The sequence below is a fragment of the Oncorhynchus mykiss genome, chromosome 9 (genome assembly GCF_057628025.1).
Source record: "Oncorhynchus mykiss isolate SJ-2025 chromosome 9, ASM5762802v1, whole genome shotgun sequence".
Lineage (NCBI taxonomy): Eukaryota > Metazoa > Chordata > Actinopteri > Salmoniformes > Salmonidae > Oncorhynchus > Oncorhynchus mykiss.
The window spans coordinates 76881096-76894497 of record NC_143030.1 but is presented as its reverse complement, the minus strand read 5'-3'; the positions used below and the strand labels follow the sequence as shown (position 1 = coordinate 76894497).

General features: G+C 43.2%; 1 protein-coding gene across 1 annotated transcript in view; it reads left to right on the top strand.

Moving 5' to 3' along the window:
* LOC110532802 (voltage-gated potassium channel KCNC1) overlaps positions 1-12940 on the top strand; it is a 54845-nt gene extending 41905 nt beyond the window's left edge. The window contains exons 4-5 of the mRNA XM_036988924.2: positions 432-662; positions 11825-12940. Of these exons, the coding sequence (XP_036844819.1) occupies positions 432-662; positions 11825-11892 (299 nt within the window). The 3' untranslated portion in view covers positions 11893-12940. The remainder of the gene's footprint in view (positions 1-431; positions 663-11824) is intronic.
* The last annotated feature ends 462 nt before the right edge of the window (positions 12941-13402 follow it).

Genomic DNA, 13402 nt, shown 5'->3' with positions numbered 1-13402 from the left:
TCAAAATACTTGTGTTTTTTTTTTATCAATTTATGGTATTGTGTGTAGATTCATGAGGAAAAAATGTTTTTATTCCATTTTAAAATAAGTCTGTAACGTAACAAAATGTGGAAAAAGTGAAGGGGTCTGAATACTTTCTGAATGCACTGTACATGTTGATTTGTTTAATGTTGTGTTAGTGTATGTAAGTTGTTTTGTCTGAAACGTTGTTCCCCCTGCTGCTATTGGACCAGGTCTCTCTTGGAAAAGAGATGTTATCTCAACGAGAGAAAACCTGTATCAATAAGGTTAAATAAAAAATGGAATAAAAAACACAGATATTACCTCAACTAACCTGTATATCCAAATGAAAAAGATGACATGAACAGGGAGGACCTGATTCTAGATCTTACGCTTTATGAACCAAACCTGTCCTCCTGTCCTCCTGTCAGACTCCAAGCAGAACGGAGACGCCAACTTGGCTCTGTCGTCGGATGAGGGGTGCAGCCTGACCCAGCCACTGTCACCCAGCGAGAAGTGGAACCTACGGCACGGCCACGGCGACGGTCGAGAACACTCCCGGTCGGCCAGGGGGAACAAGAAAAGCAAGAAAGAGGCAACCTGCTTCCTGCTCACCTCCGGAGACTTCTCCTGCTCTGGAGGAGAACACACCATAGTCACGGGTAGGTTGACATGCATACAGGCGCAAACCAATATTCAGAACCCTCTTATCCTCCCCATGACAACCATTACACCCATTACACCCGTGGCAACCATGACAACCATTACACCCATTACACCCGTGGCAACCATGACAACCATTACACCCATGACAACCATGACACCCATTACAACCATGTGAGTGGATGTGGTGTCCACTAAGTTATCTAAGAGTGTTTGGATTTGTTGGTTCCAGGTTTCTTTCTGGTTTTCCTCTGTGCTGTTTTGTACCAATCTGTATGAATGTCTGATGTTGTACAGTTTACTGGGCTGTGAATGTCTGATGTTGTACAGTTTACTGGGCTGTGAATGTCTGATGTTGTACAGTTTACTGGGCTGTGAATGTCTGATGTTGTACAGTTTACTGGGCTGTGAATGTCTGATGTTGTACAGTTTACTGGGCTGTGAATGTCTGATGTTGAACAGTTTACTGGGCTGTGAATGTCTGATGTTGTACAGTTTACTGGGCTGTGAATGTCTGATGTTGAACAGCTTACTGGGCTGTGAATGTCTGATGTTGAACAGCTTACTGGGCTGTGAATGTCTGGTTGTTTCCATGTCTGTTCTTTTGAGGAACAAGGTAATTTGGCTGTGATCAGACAGAGGTGTTCGTGTTTTGACGATGAATGAGATGAGAGAGAAAGGGTCTTTAATCATATAGTCTACTGTGCTCTGGCCAAGAGGTGAGCAGTAGGTGAATCTCCCCAAAGAGTCCCCCCGTAACCTACCATTGACACTAGTACAGACCCAGGTTTCTACAGAGCTGCAACAGATCCCTTCCGTTGTTGTTGACGGTGCTGTCACTGTTTCTATGGGGGAGATGAAGACAGTTAGAAACAGAATGGCCTGTAATAAAGCTGTCCCCTCTTGTGCTCGTTAGATCAGGTAGTGTTCCTGTGTGCGCATTTGTGTCCCCACAGATGAGCACATTTCTCTGGGCCTGGTAATGGACGTCTCTTCCTTAAGGGTGGGGGAGATCTCCGCTGAGTAATATGGGGATTCTGAGGGGGGGAGATCTCCTCTGAGTAATATGGGGATTCTGAGGGGGGGGGGGGGAGATCTCCTCTGAGTAATATGGGGATTCTGAGGGGGGATATACTGTATATTGCGCATATTACCCAAATGTGATCTTTATTAATTTTGAGGGGATCAAATACATTTTGTAGTTTGGATTTGTACCAAATTATCGATCCTCCAGAGTCCCTGCCTCTATTCACAGATCTGTGTTTCTGTGACTCACAATTACCTCTCTGTAGCCTGTGGGACAGTAACATCATGATTACCTCTCTGTAGCCTGTGTGACAGTAACAGCATGATTACCTCTCTGTAGCCTGTGTGACAGTAACAGCATGATTACCTCTCTGTAGCCTGTGGGACAGTAACAGCATGATTACCTCTCTGTAACCTGTGGGACAGTGACAGCATTATTACCTCTCTGTAGCCTGTGGAACATTGACAGCATGATTACCTCTCTGTAACCTGTGGGACAGTGACAACATGATTACCTCTCTGTAGCCTGTGGAACAGTGACAGCATGATTACCTCTCTGTAGCCCGTGGGACAGTGACAGCATGATTACCTCTCTGTAACCTGTGGGACAGTGACAACATGATTACCTCTCTGTAGCCTGTGGGACAGTAACAGCATGATTACATCTCTGTAGCCTGTGGGACAGTGACAGCATGATTACCTCTGTAGCCTGTGGAACAGTGACATCATGATTACCTCTCTGTAGCCTGTGGGGCAGTGACATCATGATTACCTCTCTGTAGCCTGTGGGGCAGTGACATCATGATTACCTCTCTGTAGCCTGTGAGACAGTGAGTGACAATGTCAGCCTTACACCATGTCTCCTGCAGAATGATGACGTCAACATCTTTAAGATTTGTTTTTAACTCCAGTGCTAAACTCTTCAGTCTAAAGGTTGATGAGTTTAGGCCCTGAATGTTCCACATGCTAACTAATAGTGATTTCATGTTGCAAAAATGAAAGAATAGCACAGTCAGAAATACAGTAACTACTGAGTTGTTCAGAGAGATAAACATGTTAATAGCAATACAGTAACTACTGAGTTGTTCAGAGAGATAAACATGTTAACAGCAATACAGTAACTACTGAGTTATTCAGAGAGATAAACAGGATAACAGGATGACAGAAATACAGTAACTACTGAGGTGTCCAGAGAGATAAACAGGATAACAGAAATACAGTAACTACTGAGTTGTTCAGAGAGATAAACATGTTAACAGCAATACAGTAACTACTGAGTTGTTCAGAGAGATAAACAGGATAAAAGGATGACAGAACTACTGTAACTACTGAGTTGTTCAGAGAGATAAACATGTTAACAGCAATACAGTAACTACTGAGTCGTTAAGAGAGATAAACATGTTAACAGCAATACAGTAACTACTGAGTTGTTCAGAGAGATAAACAGGATAACAGGATGACAGAAATACAGTAACTACTGAGGTGTCCAGAGAGATAAACAGGATAACAGAAATACAGTAACTACTGAGTTGTCCAGAGAGATAAACAGGATAACAGAAATACAGTAACTACTGAGTTGTCCAGAGAGATAAACAGGATAACAGAAATACAGTAACTACTGAGTTTTCCAGAGAGATAAACGGGATAACAGAAATACAGTAACTACTGAGTTGTCCAGAGAGATAAACAGGATGACAGAAATACAGTAACTACTGAGTTGTCCAGCGAGATAAACAGGATGACAGAAATACAGTAACTACTGAGTTGTCCAGAGAGATAAACAGGATGACAGAAATACAGTAACTACTGAGTTGTCCAGAGAGATAAACAGGATGACAGAAATACAGTAACTACTGAGTTGTCCAGAGAGATAAACAGGATGACAGAAATACAGTAACTACTGAGTTGTTCAGAGAGATAAACATGTTAACAGCAATACAGTAACTACTGAGTTGTTCAGAGAGATAAACATGTTAACAGCAATACAGTAACTACTGAGTTGTTCAGAGAGATAAACATGTTAACAGCAATACAGTAACTACTGAGTTGTTCAGAGAGATAAACATGTTAACAGCAATACAGTAACTACTGAGTTGTTCAGAGAGATAAACAGGATAACAGGATGACAGAAATACAGTAACTACTGAGGTGTCCAGAGAGATAAACAGGATAACAGAAATACAGTAACAACTGAGTTGTCCAGAGAGATAAACAGGATAACAGAAATACAGTAACTACTGAGTTGTCCAGAGAGATAAACAGGATAACAGAAATACAGTAACTACTGAGTTGTCCAGAGAGATAAACAGGATGACAGAAATACAGTAACTACTGAGTTGTCCAGAGAGATAAACAGGATGACAGAAATACAGTAACCACTGAGTTGTCCAGAGAGATAAACAGGATAACAGAAATACAGTAACTACTGAGTTGTACAGAGAGATAAACAGGATAACAGAAATACAGTAACTACTGAGTTGTCCAGAGAGATAAACAGGTTAACAGAAATACAGTAACTACTGAGTTGTCCAGAGAGATAAACAGGATGACAGAAATACAGTAACTACTGAGTTGTCCAGAGAGATAAACAGGATGACAGAAATACAGTAACTACTGAGTTGTCCAGAGAGATAAACAGGATGACAGAAATACAGTAACTACTGAGTTGTCCAGAGAGATAAACAGGATGACAGAAATACAGTAACTACTGAGTTGTCCAGAGAGATAAATAGGATGACAGAAGTACAGTAACTACTGAGTTGTCCAGAGAGATAAACAGGATGACAGAAATACAGTAACTGTCACATCTGCTCCCGCTCTTCCCTGGCGCTTGAGGGCGCCAGATTACCCTGCATCACACGCTCCTGCCATCCATTACTCACACCTGCCCTCCCTTGTCATCCGCATCAGCGTTATTGGGCTCACCTGTCACATGTTCTTCTCCTCCCCGATATGTGTCTGTTCCCCAGCTCTGTTCTCCACTGCTGCATTGTATTGTTTTTGTCTTCTGAATGTGTTTCTGACTCTGTTCCTGTCTCGTCTCTGTCCGTTATAATTAAATGTTTTAGTCCCCGTACCTGCTTCTGTCACGACTTCCGCCGAAGTCGGTCCCTCTCCTAGTTCTCTCTCTCCCCCCCACGCCCCCTCTCTCTCGCTCTATCTCCCCCCACTCCCCCCTCTCTCCCCCCCCTTATCTCTCTCTGTCCCCCCACGCCCCCTCTCTCTCGCTCTCTCTCCCCCCCACGCCCCCTCTCTCTCGCTCTCTCTCCCCCCTCCCACCCCTCTCTCTCTCTCTCTCTCCACGCCCCCTCTCATTCTTTCTCTCCTGGAGGCCTATAGGCTAGGAGGCTTTGAATGAGACACAACATATGTCAGAATAGATTTACTAGTGTTTGTATTGTGATGGTATACCTTCTCAGGTGAATAGTGACAACACAGCACAATACTGTGTATGTTGTGGGTGTATGATTGTTTCTTTATCATTTAAATCAACAGTTTGATTTGAAACAGGAGGCTTGGAGGCATTGGACCAGACAGACAAAGAGACAGAATAATTCCCTTCATTTCCAGCTGGCTGTCAGACTGGCAGCACTCATTCTCTGCTTGAATAGGCCTGCTGCTGCCTGAAACACACAGACACACACACACACACACACACACACACACACACACACACACACACACACACACACACACACACACACACACACACACACACACTGTGAAAAGCATATCATCGCATCACAGCTCCCCAAAGTCCCCAGAGCCCGGAGTGACAACCAGACTCTATATTTGGACGTAATGGATTCACTTCTCACATCCTGAACAAACATTTTACACCCCTTAGCATGCTGAATTGTATCAAGGGATGGTGTGTATCTGTGTGTGTGTGTGTGTGTGTATGTGTGTGTGTGTGTGTGTGTGTGTGTGTGTGTGTGTGGTATTTGTTCTGAGCCGTATTTACCTATGATATTGTCGTGAGACCTCTGCCAAAACATATTAGTACAGATGAGTCACTTAGGTAAAGACTTTTCAACTCCCCCCCCCCCCCCACACACACACACACACCCTTATCAAATGAAATTAGGTTTCAGTGTTTGGTTTGTAGCCTGGCCAAGCATGGTGGAAGGTGGTGGAACTTCAAAGTGTTCCATTGTTTTTGCTTGATGTAATCCACAATCATTCTAGGACTATAATCAAGAGGGGGAGAGGGGATGTGTTGTTCATGTGTGTGGACCTGCTGTGACACACCTTGGATTTTCTTTATTTTATCTTTAAGCTTTAAGGTCTTAACTTTGGCCTTATGATTGGAAATAATTTGTGGTAGAGCTGCCTTCAGAACAAGATTGAATAAGGGAAACTAGACTGAGCCTCTTCCTCTGAGTGAGAAGCCTTGGGATTATTTTTGTCCCCTACCTGTCTGACATGTCAGAGCCAAAGAGAGAGACAGATAGAGGCAGAGACAGAGAGATAATGAAAGAGAGAGAGAGAAAGAGAGAGAGAGACAGAGAGAGAGATAATGAGAGAGAAAGAGAGAGAGAGAGAGAGAGGCAGAGACAGAGAGATAATGAAAGAGAGAGAGAGAGACAGAGAGAGAGATAATGAGAGAGACAGAGAGAGTGAGAGAGAGAGAGATAATGCGAGAGACAGAGAGAGAGAGAGAGATAATGAGAGAGACAGAGAGAGAGAGAGAGATAATGAGAAACAGAGAGACAGAGCAGAGACAGACAGAGAGAGAGAGAGATAATGAGAAACAGAGAGAGACAGAGCAGAGACAGACAAAGAGAGAGAGAGATAATGAGAAACAGAGACAGAGGCAGAGACAGAGAGATAATGAAAGAGAGAGAGAGACAGAGCAGAGACAGACAGAGAGAGAGATAATGAGACAGACAGAGAGAGATAATGAGAGAGACAGAGACAGAGAGAGACAGCCAGAGAGAGAGAGAGAGATAATGAGAAACAGAGAGAGACAGAGCAGAGACAGACAGAGAGAGAGAGAGAGATAATGAGAAACCGAGAGAGACAGAGCAGAGACAGTCAGAGAGAGAGAAATAATGAGAAAGAGAGAGAGACAGACAGACAGATCCATGGAGAGGAATGAGGAGATCAATACAGGGAGGAAAGTCTTGACTGGGATCTGGACGTCTCCATCAACATAACACTACAGAGGCTGCTCTGTAATCTAAACACAGCCCAATGCCCCAAGCATTACTCGGTCGCAGGGCCGGCCATAGCCTTTTGGGGGCCCCAAGCGAGATTTGGTTGTGTTTTATAACAAATGTCATGCAGTTCTACACATTTTGCAATGGGGCAGAGAAAATAAGTTGCAGTTTTACAGCTAAATACATTTTTGCAGTTTTGAAGCTAATTTCTATACAATTTGGCAAATCAATGGGGGATCCCTGGAGGTCAGGGCCCCTGGTGTCACGCCCTGACCTTAGAGAGACGTTTTATTCTCTATTTGGTTAGGTCAGGGGGTAATTTGGGGGTGTGCATTCTATGTTATCTGTTTCTTTGTTTTTGGCCGAGTGTGGTTCCCAATCAGAGGCAGCTGTCTATCGTTGTCTCTGATTGAGAATCATACTTAGGCAGCCCTTTTTCCCATCTGTGTTTTGTGGATAGTTATTTTCTGTTTAGTATCTGTTTACCTGACAGAACTGTTTCGTTTTCGTTGTGTTACTTTGTTCGAGTGTTTCGTTGATAAATAAAATCATGAACACTTTCCACGCTGCGCTTTGGTCCACTCATTCCGACGAGAGACGTAACACCTGGGCCCTGCGTTCCCGGTCGGGTATTTGACCATGATTACTACCATTTTAAATAGCTGGCTAGACTAACTACTAATCTAAAACAATAAATAAGCTGACAAAACTCATTTAGACTCAAATTATAAATGACACCTTGTGTATTATTATCATTGTTACTTTCGATAGTTGAGACACTGACTGAGTTTTTATAAGAACTGGTTGGGGGCCTGTCATGGCAAATAGGGTCTGCCTGCCAAAAAAGTGTCGTTGCTATATCAACGGTGTGATGAGCTAATGCGTAGGATTTTGGAGATCATTACAGCCAAAATGTGATTATTTTCATCCCAGCTATGTAAACAAAAATGTTTTTTTTCCTTCATTACGTAGCCAGGCAGAATTTGGCATGTTCTAGCAATGGCCCTAGAAACGAACGCTAGTAGCTTCTCAAATCCCATTGTGACGCAGTGGGATACTATTTGGCGTTATAGGCCGGGGGCTTATGTTGTTTATGCCGGCCCTGCAGGGTCGTGCTCATTAGGTCATTACTCAGCAGAAAATGTAAAAAAAAAAAAAAAGAATGAGCGTTTCTTATTGGTATAGTCCCTTCCTGTTTTAGACTGTTTTCTACCATTTGGTGCCTAATGAACACAACCCAGCTCTGGAAGGCCCTATTTAGGTGGCTGAGGTTGTCAGGTAATTATAGGAATAGAGAATGTTTTCTCAATAACTTGCTTGGTTAAATAAACACAATAAGGTGGCTGATCTAACTCATTGTTCAGTTAAAACTAGCAGCAACAATAGCAGTAGTAGTAGTAAACGTTCCGTAGGTAATGACGGCTTGTGTTGTCAACTACAAGGATGAAGTGGTGCGTTGATGGATTTGCTCGTCTCTTTGTCTCCCGAGAGACAGCATAGGAAAGCTGAGTAAAGACAGGAGCCCACTGAAACAATCTTTGCTCTACCACCATCTCAGAGGGAAAGAGAGAGAAAGAGATAGAGAGAGCCGTGAGGAAAGAGAGAAAAAGGGAGCGAGAGAGACGGAGAAGGAGAGAGAGAGACGGAGAAGGAGAGAGAGAGACGGAGAAGGGGAGAGAGAGAGAGAGACAGAAAAGAAGCGAGAGAGAGAAAAAGAGAGCAAGAGGGGGAGAGGCTAGAAGGAGAGAGAGAGACAGAGAAGGAGAGAGAGAGACGGAGAAGGAGAGAGAGAGATGGAGAAGGGGAGAGAGAGACGGAGAAGGGGAGAGAGAGAGACAGAGAAGGAGAGAGAGAGACGGAGAAGGGGAGAGAGAGAGAGAGACAGAAAAGAAGCGAGAGAGAGAAAAAGAGAGCAAGAGGGGGAGAGGCTAGAAGGAGAGAGAGAGACAGAGAAGGAGAGAGACAGACGGAGAAGGAGAGAGAGAGATGGAGAAGGGGAGAGAGAGAGAGAGAGAGAGAGAGAGAGAGAAAGAGAGCAAGAGGGGGAGAGGCTAGAAGGAGAGAGAGAGACAGAGAAGGAGAGAGACAGACAGAGAAGGAGAGAGAGAGACGGAGAAGGAGAGAGAGAGAGAGAGAGAGCAAGAGGGGGAGAGGCTAGAAGGAGAGAGAGAGACAGAGAAGGAGAGAGAGAGACAGAGAAGGAGAGAGACAGACGGAGAGAGAGAGAGAGAGAGAGAAAAAGAAAGCAAGAGGGGGAGAGGCTAGAAGGAGAGCGGTAATTCAATACCTCAGCTCTGTATCTGGTGAGTATGAGAGTAATGACATCCCAGCCTATTAAAGGGGAATATCAGACATGTGCTTTCACATTTTAGTTTACATTAGCTGCAGGGAGACAGGGGCTGCAGGTAATGGGGGGCCATTTTATGATCCAGCTAGGAGGTCTGGGATATGCACTGCGGCATTAAAATACTATTATAAATCAATTAATTAGATCAGAATTCACTGTCTGCTACCAAAATAGTCACATGTAGTATACAGAAGTGGCTGCCTATGTGAATGAATCAATTTTACAACTGAACGCTCCCTAACTGCTTCTGCTCACAAAACCTGGGTTCAAACATTTTCAAAATAATTCCAAATACTTAGGCTTGGCTCGATTGAGTTTGCCTGGCGAAGTGGAGCCAATAGAGGTATCCCTAAACCCCGCACATCTGGGATTCCTGACAGGCTTAAGCAAACGCTCAACGAATATGAAAGATTTCAAAGTATTCCGTATTCATTTGAACCCAGGTCTTGTCTGCTCTGCTCTCAGGGTTGTGCTATGGCCATAGTGTAAAGAGCCAGGCTAATGTCTGTATCAAGCAGACAGGGAAACAGGGTCTGGATAGTATGTCAGGGGAGGGGGCATTATGGCAGGAAGCTGTTAAATGTCAGAGAGAAACACGAGGGCAGAAGAACGACGTATAGACGAAGGCAAAGTACCTCTTGCTCTTTAGGCACCACTGAAACACTGGAATCAAATGTCCTCAATATAATATCAAACACTTCAAACATTTGGCAAATGCTCTAAGCATCCGGAAAAGCGCTATATAAATCCTATCAATTATTCTTAATATCACTAAAGCTAGAATCCTTAATTGAAACAATAACAAAGCTGATACCCCTCCTCTGTTTTTGGTTAAAAGCTGAGGTATGGGCCTGGAGAAATACAACCACTATCAGATTAATAGATAGAGCTATGGATGCAAGTACTGACCATCCATGATATCAACATTATAGTTATAACCATGTTATGAGGCTATATAGGACCATCCATGATATCAACATTATAGGTTTAACCATGTTATGAGGCTATACAGGACTGACCATCCATGATATCAACATTATAGTTGTAACCATGTTATGAGGCTATATAGTACCATCCATGATATCAACATTATAGTTATAACCATGTTATGAGGCTATATAGGACCATCCATGATATCAACATTATAGTTATAACCATGTTATGAGGCTATATAGGACCATCCATGATATCAACATTATAGTTATAACCATGTTATGAGGCTATATAGGACCATCCATGATATCAACATTATAGTTATAACCATGTTATGAGGCTATATAGGACCATCCATGATATCAACATTATAGTTATAACCATGTTATGAGGCTATATAGGACCATCCATGATATCAACATTATAGGTTTAACCATGTTATGAGGCTATACAGGACTGACCATCCATGATATCAACATTATAGTTATAACCATGTTATGAGGCTATACAGGACTGACCATCCATGATATCAACATTATAGGTTTAACCATGTTATGAGGCTATACAGGACTGACCATCCATGATATCAACATTATAGTTATAACCATGTTATGAGGCTATACAGTGTTTGTTTAAATGTAAATTGTTTACAAACATTAGAGTAAAACAAGTGTATGTTTTGGGTTCTGATGGGGTACAACAGCTGAACTAAGCTCATGAGGCATTTATAAATAATATTTTTCAAGAATAAATTGGTACGTATCATTAATGAATGAATTCCTCCAACCCCATTAAAACCTCATTTTCTCAATGATCTGACAACCACCTGCTAATTTCCTCATGTCCGTGACACGACTCTCTAATGATGTGGCAGTCTATTCAACTGCCACTAAGCTGTTGACAGGAAGCAATAGCTACAGCGTCAGCCACAAAGAACGGTTATTGACATATGACAACGTGTTATTACCTCGGAGAATGAGTTATGGCGGACGATGATATACTTATTTTTAGCCATAGAGATCCATGTGCTTTTCCCCTTAAACCAATCCATAGGAACTTAGGAAGTGCTTTATCGTTCACAGAGTCTGACTGTTCATCTTCATAGTCACCAAATAGAAATAAGGGTCAAGACCATCGTAGCCTGAGGCTTCTGCTTGCACTGGACTCTCTCTCTCTCTCTTTCTCTCTCTCTCTCTGGTCCAGGTTATGATCTGCAGACAGTAAAGCTTGAATTGGCCTGAGGGCTTCATTTCAATATATGGCTAAATTCAGTGGAGGCTGCTGAGGGGAGGACGGCTCATAACAACGACCAGAATGGAGTCAATGGAAATGGTATCAGCTACATACATGGAAACCAACGTGTTTGATGTGTTTGGTACCATTCCCACTGAAAATCCATTCCAGATGTTATTATGAGCCGTCCTCCCCTCAGCAGCCTCCTCCTACTGGCTAAATTACAGTCTGTGTGTAGTATAGTCCTCATAAATCCAAGTACCTTGTATTCAATGCCTTTTCACCAAGGATTTCTGGTCCTATAGAATATAGGATATTTGTCTCAAGGCCCAATATTGAATGAACGTTAAATCGTCCCACAGTGCTGTTGCCAACTCTTCCATCATTGTCATACCGTATATACATATAGAGAACATTGGTTTGACTGTCCTGTCTCTAATGTTTGTTTTTTCTGTTTCAGAAAGCTGTACAGACATCCTGGCTGCTACTGGGCTCTACGCCCATCCAGAAATCACCACTCTGACCTGAAGAAGCCATTTTGGATTGATGAAGGACAAGTGGTCGTGAACCAGGGTGCATGGTGGCGAAGCTTCAGATTTAGGCCCCTCCCTCCTTCTCTAACTAACGTGAAGGTTCCTGGATCGTTCCCGGAAGGTTCCAGAAGAAGAACGCTTGTCTTTCTGTCGAGTACAAAGTAACCAAACTCCGCGGTAGAATCCTTCTATCTGATACTTTAGAAGATACAGTTATGTATGTACACACATCTGTCTGTTTTCCAAGCATTTAGCATGTATTGTATTGCATGATCTAGCACCATATAATGTACCTTGAGAAAATAACATCAGGTGAACGTTAATGTTAAGGGACATATCTAAAGTTGAGGAGTGTTTTGAACATCTCCTCTGATGTTAATACTCTTGAGTTTCAATCAAACATCAATATTTCCAAATGGTGTTTTCAAGAAATTGCCACTATGGCATTTGTTGATTCTGTTTCAAAAGTGTTCAATACACTATACGATCAGTTCATAGTCCTTGTGAAGAATCCTGAGACCAGAAACCATATGATGTTTCAGAAAGAAAAAAAACGGCAGTCTTTCATCAATGAAGCATAATTGGTAAATATTGACTAACTAAAATACAACACAAAATGTGTGGACTTGCATTGTCTAAAAAAAGTGACTGTGAACAAATTACAGCAGGATTAGAAGTACGAGTTGTTGTTCCAAGCCGACTGACTCCCAGCAAAAATATAGTCCAGCTTTGTTTTGATTTAAACATGACGGTGAACGGCTTCCCGAGTGGCGCAGCATCACAGTGTTGCAGCATCACTACAGCCTGGGGTTCGCTTTAGTTGGCTCATCGCGCTTTAGCGACTCCTTGTGGCGGGCCGGGCGCCTGCAGGCTGACTTCGGTCCTCAGTAGAACAGTGTTTCCTCCGACACATTGTTGCGAGCGGGTGTTAAGGAGTGTGGCGGATGTTAAGAAGCGCGGCTTGGCGGGTCATGACTCGAGCTTCGCCTCTCCCGAGCCCGTCGGGGAGTTGCAGCAAATGAGACAAGATTGTAATCACCAAATTGGGGAGAAAAAGGGGTTAAAAAAATACAACAACAAAAATGATAATAATAAAAAACCTAACGGTAAAACAGGTTGGTCTCTGCCTGGTGTCATGTCAGTCAACAGACAGGCCGTAGTCAGTCAACAGACAGGCCGTAGTCAGTCAACAGACAGGCCGTAGTCAGTCAACAGACAGGCCGTAGTCAGTCAACAGACAGGCCGTAGTCAGTCAACAGACAGGCCGTAGTCAGTCAACAGACAGGCCGTAGTCAGTCAACAGACAGGCCGTAGTCAGTCAACAGACAGGCCGTAGTCAGTCAACAGACAGGCCGTAGTCAGTCAACAGACAGGCCGTAGTCAGTCCAACAGACAGGCCGTAGTCAGTCAACAGACAGGCCGTAGTCAGTCAACAGACAGGCCGTAGTCAGTCAACAGACAGGCCGTAGTCAGTCAACAGACAGGCCGTAGTCAGTCAACAGACA